Source organism: Anas platyrhynchos, chromosome 20, assembly GCF_047663525.1.
Source record: "Anas platyrhynchos isolate ZD024472 breed Pekin duck chromosome 20, IASCAAS_PekinDuck_T2T, whole genome shotgun sequence".
NCBI lineage: Eukaryota > Metazoa > Chordata > Aves > Anseriformes > Anatidae > Anas > Anas platyrhynchos.
The window spans coordinates 2205359-2230296 of NC_092606.1; the positions used below are offsets into that span (position 1 = coordinate 2205359).

At 40.6% G+C, this 24938-nt stretch overlaps 2 protein-coding genes across 11 annotated transcripts in view; both read right to left on the reverse strand.

Annotated features, from left to right (window-relative positions):
• Positions 1–1001: 1001 nt before the first annotated feature.
• GGNBP2 (gametogenetin binding protein 2) lies at positions 1002–19642 on the reverse strand. 6 transcript variants are annotated; one of them, XM_072026175.1, is made up of 15 exons: positions 19484–19642; positions 18842–18965; positions 15171–15251; positions 12904–13157; positions 11843–11941; positions 8806–8934; positions 8581–8694; positions 6267–6470; positions 5122–5296; positions 4295–4489; positions 3550–3700; positions 3256–3381; positions 3022–3173; positions 2384–2629; positions 1002–1658 (listed from the first exon to the last, which is right to left on the reverse strand). In XM_072026175.1, exons 2-15 carry the CDS (start codon positions 18932–18934, stop codon positions 1455–1457), a joined length of 2223 nt encoding a protein of 740 aa, XP_071882276.1. In that variant the 5' UTR covers positions 18935–18965; positions 19484–19642; the 3' UTR covers positions 1002–1454. The 6 variants fall into 6 exon arrangements, with proteins under 6 accessions (XP_071882276.1, XP_071882273.1, XP_071882275.1 ...); XM_072026172.1 differs by having other exon boundaries at positions 6261–6470; XM_072026174.1 differs by having other exon boundaries at positions 6261–6470; positions 19537–19555.
• Positions 19643–20652: 1010 nt separating this feature from the next.
• The window catches only part of PIGW (phosphatidylinositol glycan anchor biosynthesis class W), a 43289-nt gene continuing 39003 nt past the window's right edge, over positions 20653–24938 (reverse strand). For all 5 annotated transcript variants that reach the window (XM_072026176.1, XM_072026177.1, XM_005014382.6 and 2 more), the window contains one exon: positions 20653–24814. In XM_072026176.1, coding sequence (XP_071882277.1) covers positions 23284–24804 — 1521 coding nt within the window. In that variant the 5' untranslated portion in view covers positions 24805–24814 and the 3' untranslated portion in view covers positions 20653–23283. The remainder of the gene's footprint in view (positions 24815–24938) is intronic.

A 24938-nucleotide genomic window follows, 5' to 3' on the forward strand; every position in this document is an offset into this window, starting at 1 on the left:
AGCTGAGTCCGTTTTCATGCTGAATCTGGGCAACAGAGCACCTGCAGCTTCAGAGGAAGCTGAAGATTCCTTTGCCTGGATTTCACATTAAATCAGGACTCAGTAAAGATGTGCATGTTGTTCATTACTCTCAGTAAATCAGCTCTCAGGGTGCATTGTTAAGAGCTCTGGGCAAATTAGGCACCTACAAGCAGCGTGACGCTTTCCAGCACGAGCAGCTGAAGCATGAAGTAAAGCCAAGAAAACAAACCTCCCTCCCTCTATCAGAAACAACAGAAAGCCACAGTAAAAATAAATAAATCTGCTTATAGCCTCCAAAAAGGTTTTTCCTCTTAAATTATTGAACGGCTTGGGTTGGGGTGGGAGTCACATGGGCTGAATTTGGATGCCTACCATATACAACTGTATCTGCACCTCCAATTTATTCAGTATCAGGTTTTAAACCTTTATTTTTTATTCTGTTTTAATCTCCCACATTCCAAATCATCCTCTTACAACCAAGTCATTCCGTTAGATACCATGTTCGTAAGAACAAGATTTGGTTTAAGAGGTATTTATGTAAAAGCACTCATGTTCTGTCCCCCTAACAGAGCTCATTATTTCGTTAAGAAAACATCAAGGTGCTTTGGAAACCTGCTTTTTGTTTGAGTGCCACACGGACGTGTATTATCTACGACTGTGGAAGCAGAACAGCCACTGACAGAGCGGTGCCAGCCAGGCTGGGCGCAGTGCCACGCTGACACAACCAAGCTATTACAGACCCCGTTGTTTGGGAGTGACTTGAAGACCCCTAGACCACACGATGGTGACTCGCACAGCCTGGTGGGCTGGTTTTCCTGAGTGCCACTGAACTCGCTATGCCTTTCCCAGGCAAGTTTCCTTCTCTTACAGTTATCTCCAAGAAGCTACACAGCCTGAAGCAACAGCTTTCCCTCTGCACTGAACAGCAAGGATTCAAACCTCTGGGAAAGGCTGTTTAAAGCAGGAACATGTACACCAACTTTTACTATGCATATTAATAAATATTCTTTATTTAAATTTTGCACATTGCGCTTTAACATATTACATCCAAAACATTTTGCAAATGGATGTCTACTTTGTAAAATCTTATATTCAGCTCATTGTCATTCTGTACAGAATTATAGGTACAACATTACTTTGCCACTAGTTTGCTTTTTGTAAGTCTCACAGTAAGAGAAACATTTAATGAAAAGAGATGGCTTAAATTATAAGAGAGGCTTGCACAGCTACTCAACTAAAGATACAAGCCTGAAGAAAGAACAAAATTAATGAAATCACCTCCACCAGCCTCCCCCAAAAAAAGAAAAAAAAAAAAAGAATCACATTAATTTAAGATAAAATTTTGCCATAAGTCACTAAATTAAGTTTTTGAAAGAGAAGGCGCAGTAGTCATCTTGAGAATTTCAATGAAAGACAGAGCTATTTTATTGTATTTAGTTCGCTCCAGCCGTTGTCAACCAACCGTTACAAATGGGCCTCTTGTGATCATTTAAGCGGCAGTATTTATTAAATTTCTCCTTCAGATGCTGTCGGTATTGTTCTCTATTGCTGTAAAAAGACTTGTTGTTTGCCATAAATGACTGTATTTCATCTTGTGAGATAAAGATTTCCTCATCAGAAGTGCATTCAGATTCATCCTACAAATGAAAACAGGCATTTCAGAACTCCAGCATTGCCCTTCCTACACAGTACACCTGTCCTGTAATTGCACATGTCGTCTACGGTTGCTCTGAAGAAAGATGTAGCCTTCATGTCAACACAAGAAGTCTTAGCTGGCTAATCCCATCACTTCATTCACAATGTTCTGCTCTTTTCTGGGTAAGAGGCAGCCCATACAGTCATGAAATCTACCAGAGCAATCTTCACAGTCTTAACACATTTCCATTGAAAGCGTATGGCTTTTATTACAGTTTTTTTTGTTGCTGTTCTTAAAAAAAAAAAAAAAAAAAAAAAAGAAAGAACAAAGAAGAGAAAGGAATAGGGAAGGAAAGGGAGACAGACAGAAGAAATTTGTCCAACGAGCCTGTAATGGGAAGCAGTAATTAAGGCACGAAGGCAGCAGAAATGTACGCTTCATTTGATAGAATGATACAATCCTTGTAACCAATAATCCAATTTGTCACTTGCATTCCAGTGACAGCGATTTTTCCTCTGCAAAGCAACTGAGTTACACACTTCACAGAGAAAATGGAAAAGTAAACAAACTAAACACCAGTAGAGTAAGTTATGAGTTTTAGTTTCAGTAATGTTATCTGCTGAAACAGTTCTTCATTGGGATTTCAAGTTCTAAACCCCATCCTCAATCCTAATGAGTTAAAGCAGTATGTGACAACCTAAAATTCCAGTGGAAGTGGTTACTTACAAGGAGCTCCACTAAACTCTTGGCACCTTTTCCAGTATCAGGAACAAGTGACATTTCTGTAGGTTCTGCAAACTGTGACACATTTTTCATATGCTCAAACCAAGGCAACTGCTGCACATTTTTTTCTGAGCTACAACAGCTTTCAGCATGCGTGTCTTTGGTCTTGTCACGATGAAACTCTGTGTGCATATTTCCTGAGGTCTCTCTGTTACCTGGGTCTGTCATACAGCTTCCAAGTTTCTGAATCTACAATTGAGAAAGGCAGCGTTAAACCTGAACCATTCAAGTTTTATTTAGGGGAGGGAGGCAACAGGGTAAGATGAAAGAAAAACTTTCAAAAGGAGAGCAAGGATATATATATATATTTTAAATGTATGTGCCTGGGGAGAAAAATGGCATATTAATACACTGTGAGTGCACAGAAGCGCACATGCTTAGGAACACAGGAAAAAAAGACTCTCTCCCACCACAACCCGTTCTAGGAAAGACCTCAATTTCAAAAGTTGGATGGACGGGTAACAGAAGATCCCTGCAACCCCATTTACTGCACTGGTCACAACTGAAATTTGAGCTACTTCTGTAACTACTTTAAAACATATGCATTTAAATAGCTATTCCAGCTCACTTATGTTCCTTACATGTTCATTCTCACACTTCAAAGTTTTACTTTTCTTTTTCTTCTTTTTGTTTTTGCCTTTTGTGTTACTCTCTTCTGAATTTGCCCAACACTCCACACAGCTATCTCCATCCTCTTCTTTGTCATCACAGTGATGGACACATGAATCATCTCCTGCAAAAACCAGGGCATTTTCTCATCAGATCCACTGAGTTTTGTGTATTCTGAACCAATATTAAGTTCTTCCCAAACCTACCGTTTTCATCATGGTTGCAAATGCCTTCAGTGCAGGCCACATCGGATCCCTCTCGAGATCCTGTTTCGCTGCCCTCCATGCTAGATGAATAGCCACAGTCACTCCCATTACATTGTGGAGATAAACCTGAGACAAACAGAAAAGTTACACCAGTCTACAAGAGCTGTTGCACACTCTTTAATCATGCCTCTAGTAACTGAGATTTTTTAAAAGTTACTTTAAAAATAACTGAACACTACTCTGCAAATGATAAATGCTTTTAAAAACAGAAAAAAATAATAAAACTTAACATACCTTTCTTTATTTTAGGTGAACCTAATAGGGTACCACTACTAGGACAGGTGCAAGAAGTGCTTTCATTAGTAACAATTACTTCTACACAATTGTTAGCTTCTTCAGTGCTACCACAGGCTTTGCAACTACTTTCCATGAAGTCCGAATTTTCCTTAAAACAAGAGATAAAACAGAAAAACAATGCTTGCAATGACCAAAAGTAGCTCAGCCAGCATCTTTAGCATGGACACTCTTTCCACAAAGAAGAAACAGCTAACACTGATAACAGCCACAGCATTGCTTACAATTCTTCAGAAGCACAAGACAAGTCAAAAAAATAAATTTCCTCACAAGAATACAACCCTCAGTTAGCTCAGTAAGTTCAGTCAAGAGATTTAGAGTAATAATTGCAACTATTTCATCAGTTTAAGGAGCTTCCCCCTTCCCAAAAAGATAATAATGGTAATCGTCTATGACTAGCATTTGAAATCCCATAGTCTAAGTGATCTTTAAAAACTGACAGCTCAAAAATATTCTACCATAAGCTTCAGAATTTAAAAAAAAAAAAAAAAAAGACTGTGCTAATCTGTGAAGTATTAACTTCTGGTAGCAATCAAAAACTAGTTCCCAAAAAAGAAATATAGTAAAAAAAAAAAAAAAAAAACTCTCAATAATTCTAACATGGAATAGTCAGCTGATGAATGAAGCACCAAATTAAAAACCCAGTTATTTTACACCATCAGAAACCACAGCTACCAATGTTTACCTTTGCTTGATTTATTTCCTTCTCTTCTGTTGCCTGCAAAGGAGTAGGGATCTCACACACACACTTATTTTTCCGTCTATTCTTTCGTTTTTGGCGCTTCTTCTCTTGTTTAAGTTCTCGCACTCTTTCTTCTTCTGAAAACTCTTCACAGAGCTGTTCCAATCGACTAATACCCTGCACTTTTTCCACAGCCATCTGTTTATAAGAGGTTAGATCTATTTATAGACGTTAACGCAACGCAAGCTTATACATTTATAAAAAAAGAAGTCATTATGAAGGTGCTGGGGAGAGAGTTATCTACGTAATATCAAAGTGGAGAGTGAGTGTACAATTGGTGTATGTTAAAGAAACTCTATGAAGTTCTGTCTTCAGTTCAAAATCATACAGGATTGCAGAGTGTAACTGGAATTGACCCACAAACACACCCAATACAAGATTTAGCAGTTGTGTTTGTAATTCAAAAGCACATAGAGCATTTTTATTCATGAGCCAGATAAAACTGTTGTAACCAGAGCTACTTTAAATGGTAACAGGTAGAAATAATTTCACTCTGAAAGAAAAAACACAAGATCCAGTATATTATGATGTGTGGCTTGGAAAGTAAAAACAAGTAAATGTCAGTCTTTATCTTCCAGTACACTTCACAACAGAATGCAACTCAGCTGTGATACACATTGATGTTGCACAACTGTTGCCTTCATTGAACAGGGCACTCCTGAAAATCTCCTTCCAGCCCCACGTTAACAGAAAGCAGAAAAATAACTTCAGTGAGAACGTACACAGTCGCTATGGTGATTCAAATACAAGTTAGATAAATAGATTTTTACCTCAAAGCTTTTGCGTAAAGCATCAACACCTAGGTAAAAAAGCATCTGCCATGTTTGTTCCTCGGCTCGCAACTTTTGCCAGATTCGGTGTAATCTTTCATAAAGATGAATACCCAGGCAGGTCAAAACTTCTTCTTGGGCTATGTCTATTGTCTTAGCATGCCTTTCTCTCCGTCTAAAAGAAGAGTTGGACCAAAGCATAGCATTGTTAAAGTAGCTGGAAATCTACCAAAAGATCAAAGCAATTAAATGAGGTATTTTCTGTATGTACGACTAAAGATATGTTTGCATGAGCAGCTTTTTTAAATCAAGTTCTGCTGTGCTGCATGCAGATGCAAAATAGAAAGGACCAGCTCAGAACTACATTCCTGACATGCTAATTTGTGTATGGTACTGTAAGGCTGCGCTGTGCCTTCCACCTTAAGACTTCCCCCATGAATTTGTTCGCTCCTACTACGAGGGCTCATCAGTTTTAATGTCAGAGATGCAGCCATTCTTTTATTTCCTAGAATTGTAACTTCGTTTATAGCAAGTATTTTAAGTTCCTAAATTCTTGTGTGCCAGTTAACCTAAGTTTATACATTACTTACCTTACAAAATAAAAAATATTTCAGTATTAATCTGCACTTTAATCTATAGTTGAAAAAATCATTATAGAAGTATTTGTATTCCTCACCAAACAGCTATGATCTAGTTCTAAAAATATAGAGCTCAAACTCCTATTTTTCATTGGAAGGATTTTAAGATGCAAAGAACAGGTTCAGAAATTACTATGAAATAAAAGTGGCAACAAAATTAAGTTCAACACTTGGATTCAGTAAAACTTTCAACAGAGGTTCTCTTTCTATTTCACATATTCTGAGCGCTTCGACGAAAAAGCAGGCAGTTCTAATGAGTGAACAAATGAAGAAGACATTTAGCAATTGTTCTCAGTCTTGCCTTCAGAGTTAAACACACTTAAAAGCGCTTTAACATCTTTACTACTTTGAAGCACTATCTTGAAAGTCTACTTCAATACGAGTATTCACATCCAAAAGTTTATTATGCAGCGAGGAGGCAAAAAACACTTCCGCAAAATACATTCAATAATAAAATAAAGAAGCAAAGCGCTAGATAGCCCACTCTAGCAAATTACATACTCATACCCTCCTGCGAACTCTGGTTCAGCTCGACCCAATAGGTGTGCGATGAAATCTGTTTCACAGCATACATGTATGTGACGTTCATGTGGACAGCAACGCAAACCCTCATAAAGTGCAGCACAGTAGCCCTTTTCTTTGCTGCAGTCTAGCTCACCAATAAGAATATTGTATGCCCGAAGTACTTTATTTTTGCAGTCAGTGCAAAACCTGTATTGAAACACAGAACAAAACAGAACTGAATTTTTAGTCAAGCAGAAATTTAGAGCAGCTAAGCCTAAGTTGTAACACGCTGAGCTCTTTAACAGCACATGCTATATTTAAAATAGGTCACGCTAAGGTTTATGTTACTTCAAAAGGTAAAACAGTAAGACTTTGAATGTAAGCCACGTAAGTTTACTATATGCACTATACTACCTATCATGTATTAAAAGTCTAGGTATCAATTTCATGCTCCAAGGCATAAATCAAGCTAATTGTTAATATGAAGAAATTCCTATATCGATACGCAATACCATACTCAGAGATCGGAAATCTAATAGTGAACAAACTGAATTGTTAGTACAAGCCAGGAAAAAATTCCTCTCAATAACACACTCTAAGTTACTTTACAGGAATTATTTAAAGTATACTCAAGTGAGTGATAAGCAATAAGAAAAAAGGTTTCTTCTGTTGCCTGCTGTGTAAGAGTGGTTTCCACTACAAGCACCTTAAAACATATTTTGAATTATTAGATTACAGCACATATAGCAAAACAAGATTTACAACACAATGTATTCAATTTAAACGTGATAGCTCAGATAACTAACGTGAGAACAGTATAGTTATGAAGCCTGTTATAATTAAAATACAACAAAAATAATTTATAAAAGTAATCTTCAAGAAGCTACAAAACATCTTGCTGTATTATTCTAAAAATGCAAGTCAGACAAGCTGCTCACATTTCAGCTCTCAGCTTGAAAAGCTTGCTCTTCTTGCCATCTCTGGACAGTGTTTTTCCCTCCCCTAGTTTGTCCAGTCACTTGACAACACTAAGTCAAACATATTTTGATGTTTGATAGAACTATGATAACTGGCTAGTTTCTGTGGTGAAAGGAAAGAAAACAGTAATATTATTGTAGGTTAGCATCAGGAACACTGCCAACACCATGTTTAATGTCAGAGGAGATTAAAGTTGTTTTGTTTCCAAAGTGTTATTTCCACACCACCACCACCCCCGCACCCATCTGTGCCCCCGTGGTTTATATCTGAACCTTGAAACTACTGGAAATTAAAACTTTTTAATCAGCATTGTAGCTACCATCCACATGCAACAATAAGTTAGAGGCCTATTTTTTCCCCTGCAAGAGAGATGTCAGGACACTAGCACTAGTAAGTTATAAACACCTGTTTTAAAACTGTGATTTGTATGCAACACCAACCCTAAAAATCTTCATCTGTTAGTTTAGCTGACATTATTTTGAAATTGCACATACTCCCTGAAAGCCTAAAAAAAGGCATAACCCCAATCAGAGTAGGCTACTTGTGCATGAGTAACTGGAACTCACTGCATTGCATCCCAACTAGCTCCTGCAGAAAGGAAAGTCTCTGGGATAGAAAGCATCAGTTTCAACATTCTATATTATTAAAAATGCATGGCTTTGACACCACTGGTGTTCTATATTATTACATAGCATTACTGTTATTCTATATTAACATAGCAATAAAAGTAATCCAAGATTCCTTCAGAAACATATTTTAAACACATCAATTTTAATCCTTTAACAGAAAAGGTAGTAAAGCTACTTGGAGTTAGAATTCTTACTGTCTTTCAACAGTTTACATCCCTTCCCACCACAATTTAAAAAAAAAAAAAAAATCACCAACATTCATCTGTCAGTGCATGCTGAAATTACTGCCAGAATACTAACTGTTGCTACCAGATTTAAAGTTGCAAATGAGACTCACGTAATGTGTATTAAGAGGTCAACAAGAATAAAAGTACTTGCAATTTGAATACATCACGTTGTAGATCATAATTTAATTCTAACCAAAAAATAAGAGAAGTAGGTATGACTTCATCTGAGGTGTGTGCAATTCTCCAACTACGACCAGGAAGAGTACAAAAATATTTCAACATCTTAATCTTGTCAACTGTTACAATGCAATCTGACATGGTTTTCTACCACCGTGAAGCTTAGATCTTAAGTTTTAGAAGGGTGTCAGAAGAACCCTGCAAACTTTTAAATGTTGCATAGATTCCACACGTATTTCGATTAACATGAAAACGCAGCATGTATTTCTCAAAATAAAGGGGTGTGTCTTTGTTCTTTTAACATACCTGTGTTTTCGTAGATACGTTTCTAATGTTTCTAAAAGACAGCTAGAATCAATTAAAACTACTTCATCCCTGCATTCCTGGGACATGAGCTCCCACACATCCATCCAACAACCCCTGGAAAAAAAAAAAAAAAGAAGAAAAAGAAAAAAAAAACATTAGAAACAGACTTTACATTATCCTGCCAGCAGTTTGGCAAAGAAGCAAAATAAAGCATCATTAGTTTACCTGACCGCTCCCTGGAAAGGTCCATAGTGGAAAATGATCCTACACTTGCTCTCCTCCTTCTTGCTGTCTTCACTACTTCTCTTATCTGCACTTAATTTCTCTGTACTGAGTGTACTACTGCTGCCTTCACTGTCACATAGTAAAAGAAATTTTAAACTGGATCTATTATGAACTAGTTATTTTTCCTAAATAAACGCTATGAAAATGCTGCAGTGTTCCTTGATTTTCTTTGACTCCTTTATAGGCTAAGCCTTAAATTACAGAAAATTTAAGAGTCAGATATGAGATACAGAGTTTGCTGTCCATGTTCATAAGCCCAGATTAATGACAACTTTTTAAGAAGTTATAGCTGAAAGCAAGTAACAGTTTTTCAGTATATTAGCTTAAGTATCATCATGTTTAAGTTTTAATACCTCTGGCAGATGACATTTCATATGACAACTTACTGGAGAGAAAAAAAACGTAATGAAACAACCATCCACAAACTTCCACACATCTACTACCACAGAGAAACCATAAAAAGCTTCATTAAACTTCCAAAATTTGTTTAAAAGCTTTACTAAGTACCACCAAATATGCTAAAAGTACTCTTACAGAGCCAAGAACAGACTTTAAATAGTAAGTCATGTTTACTTACGGGCTTGTCTACACTTGACATTTTACCAAAATGGTCACTTCTGTTTCAGCTCATGTCTGGATACAACAGAGCAGTAAAATAGAGGAAGAAGTACTCCAATTTAATAATTAGTTTCTCAAGAGTACTTATTTATGCTATTATCTCAGTGACTTGCCAGATCATTTAAGAGAGGTTAAGACACTCCTTAGCCCCAAATGGAACTGAGCAGTGACAAACCAGGTACACTGAAACACAGAACGTCAAGTCACTCTCCAGAGGTATTAGCTGGCATTCCTAATTAAGTAACTTGAATAGTAAGTGTGTTTAATTATCCAGAGTGCTTCTTTTTTTTGTGTGTGTGTGTGTATATGAAACACCTAACAGATGCATCTCCTCTGAAGAAGTTTCTTGTAATGGAGTCAAGCAGAAGCTCTAAGCTGATCCACAGAATTTGTTCTGTGAGACAATTCTATTTGACGCCTCCATGTCTAGGCTGTTAGCACATTTGCTTCCGCTCTAGGCAGCGGATTTATTTGGAGAAATATCAGTACCGATACACCCTGATCACTTCTGTAGTGCAACAAATGGGTATCGACCGAGCAAGCAGAGTGCAAGCTATGTTTCTTTAGCAAACTACACTGATTGTCCACATGCCACACTATCAGATAAAGCTGGAAGCTTTACTTGCAGTATATTAAAACACTGCTCTTCCACTTATTCCATTACCCTGCCACTGCTCAAAATACTAAGGAGATTTATACCAGCATGAATTAAAGAAATACAGACAGCATTTGCCTCTATACACTCATTTTCAGCACTGTTTTGTCGTGCCAGAATGGCAAGTACAGGTTCTGTGATACACGCTCTTGCACAGAGAATATTAATCTTACTAAAAACAAACAAAAAAATAACACTTCCATAACGCTTTGAATTTGCTGTATTTAAAAAAGAATATACCCCTATGATCTTTTGCTTGTGTCACATAAGCTTTAAACCAATTATGTGACAGGTCTGGAACCAAAATATAATAGGAGATGATGATTATCTACCAGCACCCTCAAGCAGCACAACTGAAAAATCAAGTGTCCAATTCCACATGCCTAGCATCTCAGGGGATTCACCTAAACCCAAAGAGACTCAACTCTGCATAGAAAAATACATGTCTTGTAAGTGGAAACCTGATGATCAAACTTGAACAGGTTGTATGCTTAACCAGAAGCAGAACGCAACTGACTGAAGTTCCCTAAGTACACTCCAACTAAGCACAGCAGTGAAATTTATCAGCTATCATTTCAACAACACTATCAACAATGATCAAACAAACACAAAAACCCCACACCACAGATTTACAGGGTGTGTTTTTTTGGTTAGCCAGCTGGCACAAGCCTTACAACTAACACACAGAAGCATACATGCACCGTTTGCACTGATGTATTCAAAACATGCTGCCACATTTTGAGAAAATTAAAACATTTAACAGATTTTTAGTTTTAAACCTGCCTCTCAACCACAACAAAGCCCTCTGTTAACAATGCCTTGTGCAGTCATCAATAATCTCAAGCAAAATGATGTATATTTGTACCCTTTTACTTCAGTGGGAGAAAAACTGCTGACTAATTGCTTTCGTACAGAGCACAAAAACCACGTCTTTCTAGAGCATTGTTCGTATCACAATGCAGAAGCCATCCATCCCCTGAGCAGACTATATTCCGAGATATATTCCAGATGAGAAATGAAAAGCACATCAGAGAGCACTGAGTTGTGATGGCCAAGTTAGCTTTTGGCAACTGGTTTCGAAATTAAACATGGGTATTTTTATGGAAGGGGAAAAAAACAAAACCAACCAACAATACTACCAGCCTGGCACCAAAGGAAAGACCCAAAATCCAAGAGTAAAAAATGCAAGAGCTGGAATTAACGAGCACATCTGGGGAAACAGCTGATTTCGTAGAGCGGCCTTAAAGTTCATATGAAAACATCACCAAGCGGCTGAGGGAGCTCTGACAAAGGGGGGGAGCACCTCTCACTGCAGAGAGTGGGAACTCACGCTGAGAGGGCAGGAAACCACACAGCACTGCTCACTGGACAAAACTGAGGTGTGAGCAAGGGCAGCGTAGAAAGGTTTAAACATCCTACTGCAGTAAGAGTCACGGTCTTACCAACTGAAGGGCTAACTGCCTTCTTATAAAACCTACAGAGAAAGACTCATGGCCTATAAGGCATGCTGCCCCAAATTCTTGGGTGCCTCCTCCTCTTCCCTGCAGCTTTTTGGATTTAATATAATCCAAATAATTTGGTAATTACTACTCTGGAAAACAGATAAAAACATAAAAATTGGTCTCTGTGCTTAAGAAACTAGTATCTGTAGTTTGCTTCCTTAAATATTTTAGATTGAATTGTGCATGTTAAGCATAAACTTACCCCAAAGGTTTTGGTTTGTGTGTGTCCAGAGAGTGTAACTGACATCTTTTGTTCTTCTTACTTTTGGGAATTGCATCGATCATATCATTCAGTTTGGACCTATGGAAAAAAAAGTAACTTAGTATTCTGAAAACACAGTTATCCAGAGAAATTTCAAAGGGATTGATTCAGCTCACGTATCAGAAACGAGTATGCTAAAGAACACTGAATCTAAAATTTTCTTCCCGTTCCATATTTTTACTTATGACACACAGTCTTGCAGTACACATGGAAAATACACTATAGGTATTCCAGCCAAATCCTAGCAATCAGGATAAAGATAACTCACGTGTTAACAAGCTATTGCGTTACTCCCCTTTAAAAATAACGGGCTTGGAGCAGTGACACCTATTTCAAAAGTGCAGGGAATTACGAATTCATCGTGTTACACTACCTCACCCTCCAAACCTCACTATCCCCAGCTCTGCACTAACCCCTCCGACTTCCCACTGGCCTGCAGCAAGAAGTAAAACAAGCTGAAGCCAAGGGGAAGGTAAAGGCACGCTGTGGTGAGCAGTCACTGTTTGGTTCGTTGACAGCTGAGAAACAAATGGCACTGAGACCAAGGCTACTCACTGTGCTAGCCAAACCCAGAGGGTTTCACTTTCTCAGCATTACCTTTCTACTCAAGAGTAGAAAGGTAATTTTTTATTGTTTATGTTTTACATGCAAAATAGCACGGTGAAGAAACGCTCTTCTTCCAGGGAGCATGAAAAACCCACAGTGCCTCTTCCAAGATTAATGACTAAACATTTTAATAGCTGTATCTTTCAGCTGCAACCATGGCATCACAACTGATGGTATGAAAGGTTAGGCATTTGGGTTTGTCTGTCTTCAGGTTAGTAAACAACTCCTTTAACAGAGCTGTAAATACAAGTATGGGCTATCAGATGCAAATTTGCAACAACTCAGCATCTCCAACAAGAAAGCTGCAAAGAAGTCACACGCACAGAAGCTAGCCTTCCTTTTCTTCAGATGAGAAGAATCTGAGCAGTTCTAAGATAACAGCAGGTCTCACTTACCCATGCACATAGAACAGTGTATAAAGCTTCTTTGCATCAGTCATACAGCTCCGGGTTACAGAAAGAACACCCTTTGGCCCTACTGTTAGAGGCTCAAGTGCTGGATTTCCAGACTCAACAAGCTGGGAAAACAGACGTTCCACACTACGACGACAGCCAACACACGGGACCAGCTGAGAAAGTGCACTCAAAACTTCTCGTGATGTCACCATCATGGCAATATTTAGATCCTGCTGTTTAAGCATGCTATGCCTCTAAAAGAGAGCAAGAAATGAAATAATTAGAAATAAAACATAAAAACACAACTTAAGCTGTTCGGCTTTTCCTCATCAAAATATACTCGAGGTGGGAACTGCATGCAGTGCTCAGTTTCAGCTCACCACCTTCCTACCAATCACTTACAATGCTTACTGTGTGAACCAAACCACATCCACTAACAACAGTGGAGCAATTCTACTTCAAGTCTTACAGTCTGCCCTCAGAAAAAAAATTAAGTATTTTTCTCTCCTGTCACTCAGATCAGCAAATACTGCTCCCAAACAAAGGGCACGTGTCCCTGTCATTAAAGAGGCCTTTTTCCTCCAACTCAGCTCAGATGTTTTAGTAAAGGGCCTTACACACAACTCTGCACATCATTTTCTACTCGTTCTCATTTCATCTTTGGCACATAGAAAAGAAATTCCCGGACACTCATTGGCATGTATGGAAATCTCATTGACAACAAACTCCATCTGTTTGCACCAAGACAATTCAGCACTGCTGTCCCTAGAAGGCTACGTGCCATTTCACATTACAAATCTAATACCTGAAATCAAAAAAGCACACATTACTATTCAGGGTGAAACATTTTCACTTCAGGAGCGAACATCCATGTGTGCTAATAATAGAACTTTAAAGAGAACACCTTCTAATATTTCTTACGTCAATAAACAATTTTAGGAGCTTCTCCTCGTTCCTCTGTCAAACATATCCACGCACACAGACACAAAAAGCACATACCTTTCTATTTCTTCTTCTAACTGCTAAATTACTAGCTCGGAGTTCGTCAACTTTGAACTTCCACTAGCACAGCTAAACGGAACAGATGGTCCATTCCTCCGAGAGCGTCCCTTCCTCACGCACCACCCAACATATCTACTCTTTGAGTATCAGCACTACAGGCACTTCTCAACTTTATCTGTCAAAGCAGAGTGCTGTCAATATATTAATTGTGTCACTTTCCCCTGGTTATACAAAAAATACAAATATGCTTACAAAGCTGTATCTACACAGTGAATGTTTTGCCATACTGCTGTCAAATCACACCAGTTAAACGCAGAAAAGATGTCACAACTGGTGGGGAAAGAGAGACCACACAACATAGCAAAAATAATCGGTCACAAGGAACGCATCGATACCTTGATTGAAGTGAAAAAATATTTATTACACTTTAAGTAATTCATGTTATAAAAAGTAAAGCTATTATCAGAAAACATTTCACGTTTGTGCTCTGAAAGGAAGACACATTAAATAATCTGACAAGTGATAGCACTCCGCAATAATCCTCTTTTCTGTAATTAATAGTACTAATCACAGCAACAGCAGAAATGAGCTATTTTCACAACACAACCATGCTTCATAGGCAGCATATGTCTCAACTGCTGCTGCCAAGCCACAGTGAAGAAATGTAAGCTGCCTATCAGCAAACTGGCTTGTTCCTTCTGACATCAAGTGGCAACCTTTATTTATTTATTTATTTATTTTTGCTACGGGTGTTACTGTGCTACTGCTATTTGCCAGAGCGTTCAGATAAGTTTCAGGGGTGCCACAAAGAAAATGTCTCTCACTGTTCAACTACATCTAATCTCTAAAGTAGCACATTAATTCTACCTTGGTATGGTACTAGCTATAACAACCGGACCTTAAGCAATGCACACTTTACTTGAATAAGCAGTTCAAGATTTATTTTCTAGAAAGAAGTGAAAATGTAGTAAGAAACCGTAGTTTCCATTAAGCATAAACTGGCAGTGACCAGTTTTCAACTCTAATTGGATATGCAGCAACTGCCTCCTGGGAAGACAACAGTGTATAAAAGCTGTGAAGCACAGAAGATGAATGCACCCAGTGTACTTTGGTACCAATACATAATTGCATATAGGCTCCAACGTGTCTTTCAAGTCATTTATTAAGTCATTCCAGGAATGACAGCCTCCTGGAAAAGCGAGAGCATGAACCTACAGAAAGCAAGATCTAGCACATGTCTTTCTTAAAAAGAGTGGTGTACTCACCTGAATGAATTGCTTTAGTTGTGCATTGTTGTTCTGATGTCCATCAAGGTTTAGCACATTATCAGGAAATTCCATCACCATCTATGTGAAAGACAAAAAAAAAAAAAAAGTTCTCAGAAAAAGCTGAATACACAGCATTACCTTGTTTTGCTTTCTTGAGAATGGGTAAATAAGATATTAGGTCCTCACTCAACTATATTAAAAGCTTGAAGAGGCACAAAGACAGAGAATGTTTCAGCAAATTAACCAAGTATTTTCACTAATACAATGTTCTACGAAAAGTTTACAAGCAGAAAATGTTGAACAGCTGATACAGGAGAGAGCAGAAGTTGCTAAATGGAATATCGCTGTTTATGTTACATTATCTGCAGGACTTGAGACCTTGCTTCAGTTAAAAAGAAGAGTGGTACTTCAGCACAAATTGAAATCCAACAGCCTAACACAATTTATAAAGCTATGAAAAAAAAATCCAGTCACAACATTTTAAGGACATTGAGTCTACTTCTCCAAAGGCTAATTTAAAACGGTCTTAATTCAGCAAGGTACTCCAAGGTATATTTTGTTTTGTGCGACTGCAGCTGCAACTCTCAGGGGGCTCAACGTTAAAATGTCAAGCCTGCAGAACAATGAGATTAAGTAATTAATATTTCTTTCCCAACTACTAACCAAAGAGGGCAATTTCTTGAAAAGGCAGTGAAATAACTTCTAGTCAAACCGACATAACCATGGAGAAAAATGAAGCCAACTAGAACCAGAAGTGAAGACTAGCTAAGTTATCTTCTTTGTCCAAACTGAGAAATAGAGAATTTAACAATATAAATATTGAAAGTTCAATTTAAAATCTCAAAGACAAAATAATAACTTTGATTAGTAACTCTAATATCAATCAACACCAAAATAAAATCATCCAATTCCCTATTTTTTTGCTCTCCTCTAACTTCCTTCAAGTGCCTGGTAAAGAGAGAATTCCCTGCTGTCTGTATAATTGCAGACACTACCTCCAGAGAATTGATACGCTTACTTTTACAGGCACTCAACACTGCTCCAAAATAAACATCTATTCTCTACGGCCAGAAAGCAAAGCAATATTTTGATCTCACATGTGCTAGAATCGGAGCATCAGCAGAGCTGCCTAGTTGTGTTTGTGCAGAACAGTGCCACAGCCACAGCTAACTCTGATGTATTCTCACGTATTTCTTTTCCAGCTTCCCTTTCCTCACCCCTGACCATACACACTCAGCAGCAGAGCACGAGGTTTGGTGGCAGGATTACAGGTTTCCTAGATGGCTAATTTGATGCTCCGGTTGTGGATGAGCTAAATGCAAAAGTAAAAACACTATCTGCTAATGGCAAAATGAAAAGAAAAACTTGCATATTTCTTTCCCCTCACCTTTATCACCCACTATCAGACAACACCCACAGATAGACTGCACAACACAGTGAAATTATCAAAGACTAAATTTATTCACGTGTCTGTTTGATGAGATTTTATTAACTGGTTAAACATAAGCCACCGACTGGAAGAAAAGATTTCCACGCTACCACATCAAATGGAATGCCTTCTAGAGATGATGAAAGCTGCTTAAGAAGTGAAAAGGGTTAATATTTAAACTTCCTTTAATTTATAGTTGAAGCTTAGAAACACAAAAGTAAGAGTGAACAATTCATTTAGAGGAGAGATATCATACTACACCTAAACAGGCTTCTGGGCCATTGGAAAGCAACATTATGAGTTTAAAAGCACTAAGAGCCATTCATTCAATGTTTTGCAAGCAGCAGTTCACTATTTTTAGAGTTAAGGCACAGACTAAGACTTCCAGCTGACAAACAGAAAGGAAGTAGTCCCATTAATTTTCAATTTTAAGTTTTAAACAGGGTCAACACAAACCAGTTAATTTCAATGACCGTTGTTTTTTTAAGATAATGCTGAAGACGTATAATTACATTTAAAAGACAACAGCATCCATTTCAAACAACTGCATCTCTTGCAATAGCTCTCTTTAAGAATTAAAAATAAATAATTAAATCATGGAAGGCTGCAAGACAAGGAAGCTAAGAGCTCATTCAGCTGTTTCTACAGACTTATCTGCAGACCAACCTCGATATCTGAATACTGTGTAACAACAGCAACTGAATGGAAAAAAAAAAAAGGATGTTAGAATGTTTCTTCATGGTGAGGATGACTTGCACTTAGATAAATGCCTCTCATCCAGATACAGAACTGACATACGGTTATTGGAACCTCTTCAATTACAACTATGGCTTGCCTCTGGTGTAAAAAAATGATAATGACAACACACTGCAGTTGTGCAAAGTTTCAGGCAGGGAGTTAAATTCTGGAACTAAATCACAAACGGAATTTTAGGCCAGCCTAAGTCAAATCATCTGTCTCACGCTTGCTATGGCCGAATATTCACACACACTTCTCACAATCTGTCAAATGCAAACAAAAAACTTAAAGTATTCCTACACGACACTGGGACTGCAGTTAATAAGCCATTCTAGGGGGGCTTTGAAAAACTCAAGGGGAACTGCCTAACAGACAGCATGGTTAACCAGAGATGACAGACTATGTGAGGCCAAAAAACAGTGATGATTTTTGGAGAGTTATTAATATGGCATCATTTACAATGACCAAAACTAAAACACAGCGAGGACCTCCTCTTTGAACATAGCAGAGCCAGATGGGATTGAGACAGAGAGTCTTCAACAATGTGACAAAGTGTTTAGAGACCGTTTGAAGATGCTCAATTGTTTTGCTCTGGAAGATGGAAGAAGTTACATTATCAAGTTGGTAAAGTTAAGAAAAAATAGCAAACCAGACATTTTTCCATATCTAAACGTGAGATGAGATTTTTAGAACACCTACATTTTACACCGTTTAAGCAGTTACTGTCACATGACATGTCACTGACAACAGAATTCACGTATGAATGATTAAGATACCCTGCCACACTACGTAAATCCAATTTTATTTTCAGCCCAATATTTTCTTACATTAACAATTCAGACAAATGACAACCGGCTGGAGTGCACCCTGTGTTCACCTACTATGCAATTTCTGACCCTTCCTCCAAACACATGAAGAAAACAGAAAGACCAGAGCGCCTCTACGTTGCACTTAGTTCGCTTTTCCACTGAATCTTCTAGAAATGGCAAAATCCTCATGTTTTCAAAATCACGAGAATATGCTGGAATGGAAAGCCTCCAAGATCTGTTGCTGCATGCACGGCAGCACTTCTTACACACTCCATAACCCCTTACTTTAAGGCAAAGCTACTGAAAACACCTTCGGCCTTCTCCTGCCTGCTCACAGGCAAGGCAATTCCCTAGCCTACACCGTGTGTTTTTAGCCTGCGATGTGTGTTTTCACGTTAACATGGCTCCTTTCCCGACGAGAGGAAAAATGGCTTTGCCCCACATTCGTGCTCTGGCACCGATGCACGCCTGTCACTTGGGAACGAGTTCCGTGCGGAGCCCAGCACGCCAACAACTTTCTCCCCGTGCTGTTTACGGCTTTTTAGGGCTGGGGCCGGGGCAGGAAAGTCCTGCAAAGAGCTGCAAAACCCCGGGGCCGAGCCTGGCAGGAGCAGCCCCGTGTGTGAAGGCCTCGCCCGGGCACCGCGACGCCCTGAGGGGGTGGAAGGGGAAGGGGGGGTCTCGGCACTCACCGTGAGGGTGTCATCGATGTAGAGGGGGATTTGCCTCTTCTCGAAGGGGAACTCCTCCTCGCCGTCCCTGCACACCGCCACCAGCCGCGCCATCGCCGCCGCTTCCTCCTCCCAGCTGCCGAGCCTGCGAGCAGCCCCGAAACGCCGCGGAGGTAAATCGCCGCCTGGCTTCCCCGGCACACTTTCACCAGCAGGGGAAACCGAGCCTGCTTTACCCCATCGCCTGATTCACCACGGGCACACAGCCCCGCGCCTCCGCCGCCGCCGCTTCACGGACACCGGGGAGCCCGGCCCGGAGCTCGCAGCGGGACCGGGGCTGGGGGCGGCGGGGACGGAGCCGGGGCCGGGCTGAAGGCGGCGGGGCCGGGCGGGGACGGGGAGCACGGAGGAGCCCCGATGGAGCCCGGGCAGCCCCTGAGGTGGCTGCGGAGGGCAGGGGGAGCCCAACACGGCCGCCTCCCTCCCTCCCTTTCTCCCCCCCTCAGGCCGGAGGGGCCGCAGCCCGCCGGCCTCCAGCGTCCAGCGGGGGCCCGGTGAAGGCTCGGAGCTGAGGCTCCCCCGCTCCTTCCCTCACCCCCTTCCCTCCTTTTCCTTCTCCTTCTCCCTCCCCTCAGCCCCACCGCCCCCTCCCCGGGCCTTTACCGGCTGCCCCCAGCCGCGGGCCGTGACAGGCGGGCGGACACCTCGGGCCCCACCTCGGGCCCTGCCGCGGGGCCGCCTCCTTCCGCTCCCCCCTTCCCCGGGCCCTCCCCGCGGGCGGCGGCCCCGGCCCCGGCCCGCCCCGGCCCGGCCCGGCCCTCCTCTCGCGAGACACCGCGGCCGCTGCTTCCTCCCCCCCCCTCCTCTTCCTCCTCCTCCTCCTCCTCCTCACCCCCCCCCCGGTGCCGGGGCCGCCCCCCGCCCGTTGCCTCCCGGGCTGGGGCCTCCTGAGGAGCCCCGGGGCGAGGCCGCGTCACAAACGGTTCTGAGAGAACTTGGGGGGGGCGTGAGGCACAGGCCGTGCTCAAGGCTTTTTATTATATATATATATATATATTATTTATTTATTTATTTATTCCCTCGTTTCGTTATAAAAACGTTTCCGAGGAGGAGTGAGTGGTTTTGGCTTGCGCACCACCTGCCTCTAAGGGGAGTGCTGTGTGGAACCGCGTCGCTGCACGGGTTGCAGCTGTTTTCATGGTTTTCTTAACCAAAATTAAATAAATTAATACATGTATATATATTTTTATAATTATAAATTAATAAGCTGGCATTTTAGCAGCATCTTGCCTTCAGTGTGGTGGGCATGGGCTCATGCGGGCACCCCAAACCCTGTGTTACACGCACGTTAATAAAAGATGCGTGGAAACTACCATCCAATTTCGTCATTTATCCATGGAAAAGGGCTTTTGGGGCTGCTGGAAAACTCCTCGCTACCTACACAACAGGGAAGCAACAGCGCTTCAGTGCCACTGTGTGTGTGTGCCCATCTTCTCGCCTGGCAGAAAGGCCTGTGCTCTCAGCCACGGGAGCTTTGAAATCGGATACCGGCTGAAATCTTTATTGTAATATTCCACTTCAAAAGAGACCTGACTGGGTTGGAAAGGAAGGCGTGCTGCTGTCTGAATTAAAAAAAAAAAAAAAAAAAAAAAAAAAAAAAAAAAAAAAAAAAAAAGACGCACTTAAAACCAATGAAATTTGGTAAGGAGTAGCTGTTGTTTAAGGAATAACAAGCTTAAGGACAAATGTAGTCAGCCCAACATTTTTTCTATCCCGCAGCCCTACAAAAAGGTCATTCAATGGAATTACGGCACCAAAGATGAAACAACTTCTGGTTTCCCAGCACTCTGCTTTACAATAATTAAAGTCAGTGGCATGCTATAGTTCAACCATTTTAGCCTTACTAGTTGAAATATATTCAGTTTTCACTAATTATATAACATATTTTGATTTATTTTCACATATATCTGCAGATCTCTGAGAGTTTACTCATCTCAACACACCCAACTGTGAAATGAAATGTAGTGCCCTTGTCCCTGCCAGCCACTGAACTAGCAGGCACCGAGGTGCACACAAAGAAAGTGTCTCCAGCATATCACGGTGCTAACTTCTCTTGCATCTTTTTGAGTTGATACAGTGCCTTTCTTGTACAGATTGTGACCAAAGATGGCTTGCTTGCATTTCGTGGTTCGTGCAGAAGCATGGTTAATTATCTGTATCTATTCATAGCCTAAACATTCAGAATTAATAACTGCCGGTCGCTTCAGGGCAGAATTTGCCACGTTGGTTATTGACAATAAGTAATGGGAATTAATTGTCCTTCATTAATTCAGTGGTGAGCAACTGACTTCAGACAGCTTTAAAAGTGGGAGACCGCCACGCAGTGCTGCACTGTTCTCATGCTGTACTCATGTGCTACGGGCCCCTTGGCTCGCCAGCGCTGCTACAACCACAGCTCCAGTCCTGCAACCAGCCCGCTGCCTGCATGCAGCTCGCAGGGCTCTGCACAGACACAGCAAACCTCCCACGGAATTTTTGCTTCGTGAAATGGAGTTGGCGTCTAGAGAGTTTGCTGCTTGTCCAGACACAACTCGGCTTTGTCACACCCAATTAACGCCTTAATTCTGAATCACGCTGGTAGACTTGTGCTCGCAGGTAGAACTCGTTGCAGGTCTTGTGCTTCAAACAGTTCAAAAATTAATATCCATGAGTAGTTTTGCACAAATGATTACTGCCATTCAGTTTGCAATGGAAGCCTTTCTTCCCTAGGCAAGGCTAGGAATTGTTTTCAAATAAATTACCAGAAAAACAGTTACCAGGAAACTCTGCTACAAACTATGATAATTGTTTGTAAGACAGGGTTGCCTACTAACGGCATCTGCCTGCTGTAGTAACTGCAACTAGTACAATACAGGCTGATTTTCTTTAATGCTGAAGACTATATGGCTAGAACGTGGAAGTAAACAAGCATAAACTCAGCATGTCCACAGTATATAACCTTCAGTCATCATCTTTCCGTTGACCAAAGCCTGAGAGAACCCCATAAATTCAAGAATATTCCACAACACGTCTGCCTTCAGGGATCTGATTTAGAGGCTTAATCTCCCTAGGTTTTATGATTCATTGCATTCAACAGACAAGGAAAAAATTGAAATATGGCCCATATGCACTCCTGTAACTCCACTGACATTAAACATCCATCATCAACTAGAGTTTGTATTCCGCTTCTGAAGTATTTCTATCTCCCATTCTTGAATTCCTCATGATCTTTAAATGTATTTCTCTTCTCAACAACTTAATGAGGTCAGGAGGAACTGTCACAGTTAGGAAAGTGAACAAAAAGGGTGTTCTACTCTGAGCTTATGGGAAGACTGTGATAGATGGAGAAACTGAGCACCTCTCCTACCAATGCTCTGCTGGTATCCTGCCCCCCTGCATCATGCGTCTTTCCATTTGACACTGTTTGCTAATAAGAATTCATACAGAATGTTCCCACTAGAAGACAGCTCGGCTGTCAAAATACAGTATTAAATCAGCTACTGTTTAAAACAATTTTATAGACAAATATGTGAGCCTTGAGTACTTTAAAGTAGAGTTGAAGACCATATTCTACCGTGTTGCTAAAGATGAGCTGTCACATGTTAGGATGCAGTTTGGGGGTGAATTAGTTTTGGTTCTTTGTATTTTCTTATAAAAGGCTGTGCAGCTCTTATTATCTGCACCACAAATTCCACCAGCTGCTCTATGAATTCATCGGCAGTGGAGCTTTATCATTCAGAGCATCGTATTTAGATAGGGTCGTCATTTTTATTCATCACTGAGGATGAAAATAAAATTTAGCTTTAATTCAAAGGCTAATTTAGATTTCGGTCTATGATTAACATTCCACATACAATTACTGCCATCAAAGTCAAGCATATGCATAAATCCTTGCAGGACTGGGGCCAAAACACTCATCCAATAGATTTTATATAAAGAATTATTCTTATCTATTATTTATGCAAGGGCCTGAACTAGCTAGCTCTTGACACAGCTAAGTCTGTCTATATATAAGTACTCATTTTCCTACTTTTCATCTGGCTTCTCCTCTACACAGTGTTATCTAATCTTACCAGCACTTGGATATAAACATCCCTCTTGAACCTGCAGTTCACTAGACGTAACATTACTCTTCTGCATATATGTTTATAGAAACAGAGTAAGTATTCAGCAAACGATCTCAGAAACCAAGTTTTCAGGAAAATGTGCAACATCTCCAACAGGTAACAGTACCAATTGTATAATTTGGTAAAACAAAACCTAAAAATAAATAAATACATATAAATAATGATTAAAAACTGTCATAAAAAGCTATGTTACAAAGACAAAGTTATAAAATATTGTATTTACATATCATTAAAATACAGTTTTAAATTTAATTTTAAATAAAAAAGTTTAGCTAGTCCCCTTAAGACAGGGTGGAATCACCAGAATTTTAATACTATATTTTTGGCATGCAATATATACATAATTAAACAGTTAAAAAACATATATAAATGCAGTATACATAATGTAAGTGCAGTCGTGCTGTGGATCGTATCTATCATTATATTCACAATACCAGTCACAACATTTGCAAGTAAGAAAAACAGTAGCTGATTTTTATTAACAGCACTAATCAGGCAAGCGTGCGACAGCTCACTTTCCCTTCTGACAGGCACAGCCTCCGTTTCATCCTTTTTACTGGTGTTAGGGGGCTTTGCAACACTCCAGCAGGAGGGCACGCTGGAGCCCTTCACGAGAAGCTTTGTGAACAGCAGCACGAGATCAGTCACTAGGAAGAAGACAAAGAAAGTCAGGCAGTGAGCAACGACCCATATGCAGTATGACAGATTGGCCATGCGGCGGGACACGGGGTCTGCGTGTGCTTGTGACAGGTGAAGAAGCACGAAGAGCACGAGGACGGTCAGCAGTAAGGAACAGACTGCTTCCATCCAGTCCTTGACTGAGTTTCTCTGCTTCTTCAGATAGAGCCCTACTTGCACACTTGCCATGTATATGGCTAGATATCCAAAGAGAGAGAGCAGGCCTTCCCTGTTGGCGTTGAAAAAGCCAACCCTAGTGTCTTTGCCGTCGCTGCCATGCAAGACAAATGTCTTCAGAGAGGTAATGTTAAGAATAAGCTGATAAAGTACAGCGAGATTCACTGCCACAATCCAAGATTTATTTGTTGGAATTATGGCTAAAAGTAGAGATGCTGCAAGCCTCACAAATGCTAAGGTAAAGAAAAAATTCCAGTGCACTCCATACTCTGAAGTATGTTCCTGATACTCGATAGATTTGACACTAAGGAGTCGTCCAACGCCAAGGAAAATCAACGGCCAGATGGAAAAAAACTGCTTGGCCAGATGGGAAAATTTTGCTTGCGTCACATACGACTTTTGTCTAACTTCAGGACAAACAAGAGCATTACCGAAAATGAAAGCTCCAACCCCCAAATCCATAACTCCAGTTCCATAGGTCTCAGCTTTGGCATATCGCCGTGGGAACTGCGGGAAATCCACTGCTAAAATACCGATCGATGTCAGCACGTTGACATAAACACGCAACGCAGTTATTGCTGGAATGTATTCTGAATCCAAGTACGTCCTCTGGAAGTCTTTTACAATTTGCCTGAAAGGTGCTCGGGTATCGTGTTTTCTTTGGCTGTATATTTTAGCAAATATTCCTGCACAGATGGCTGCAATGATGCTTGGCGGAAAAAAGATGATTGGAGACAGGACTGTGCAGGAGAACAGGAGAGGAGATACCAGCACAGCGAAGTCCAGCAGCAGGCTGCATGTCCTTGACCTGAGAGGCTTCCCATTGTGCAGGTGGTACAAAATCAAGAGGAGCCCTCTGCAAAGCAGGCAGAGCGGAGCTAGAGGCAAGCCCAGCGAAACTTCCAGCAAGCTCGTTCCGTTCAGGTTACTGATAAAGGCTTCTTTCAGCTGTTTTTGTGACATCCTTCTTGTGCTGGAATCAGAAGCATGAAATAGTCAGTGAGGGGAAGGGAAGGGATGAGGGAAGGGATGAGGGAAGGGAAGGGAAGGGAAGGGAAGGGAAGGGAAGGGAAGGGAAGGGAAGGGAAGGGAAGGGA

Excerpts from the sequence above, each read along its gene's own strand:
- GGNBP2 (XM_072026172.1), bottom strand. The coding sequence starts at position 18,934 with ATGGCGCGGCTGGTGGCGGTGTGCAGGGACGGCGAGGAGGAGTTCCCC. Across the intron at positions 13,158-15,170 it reads AACTAAAGCAATTCATTCAG|AGGCATAGCATGCTTAAACA; the intron begins GTGAGTACACCA and ends GCTCTCTTTTAG. Across the intron at positions 8,935-11,842 it reads CACAAACCAAAACCTTTGGG|TGAAGGCAGCAGTAGTACAC; the intron begins GTAAGTTTATGC and ends ACTATGTGACAG.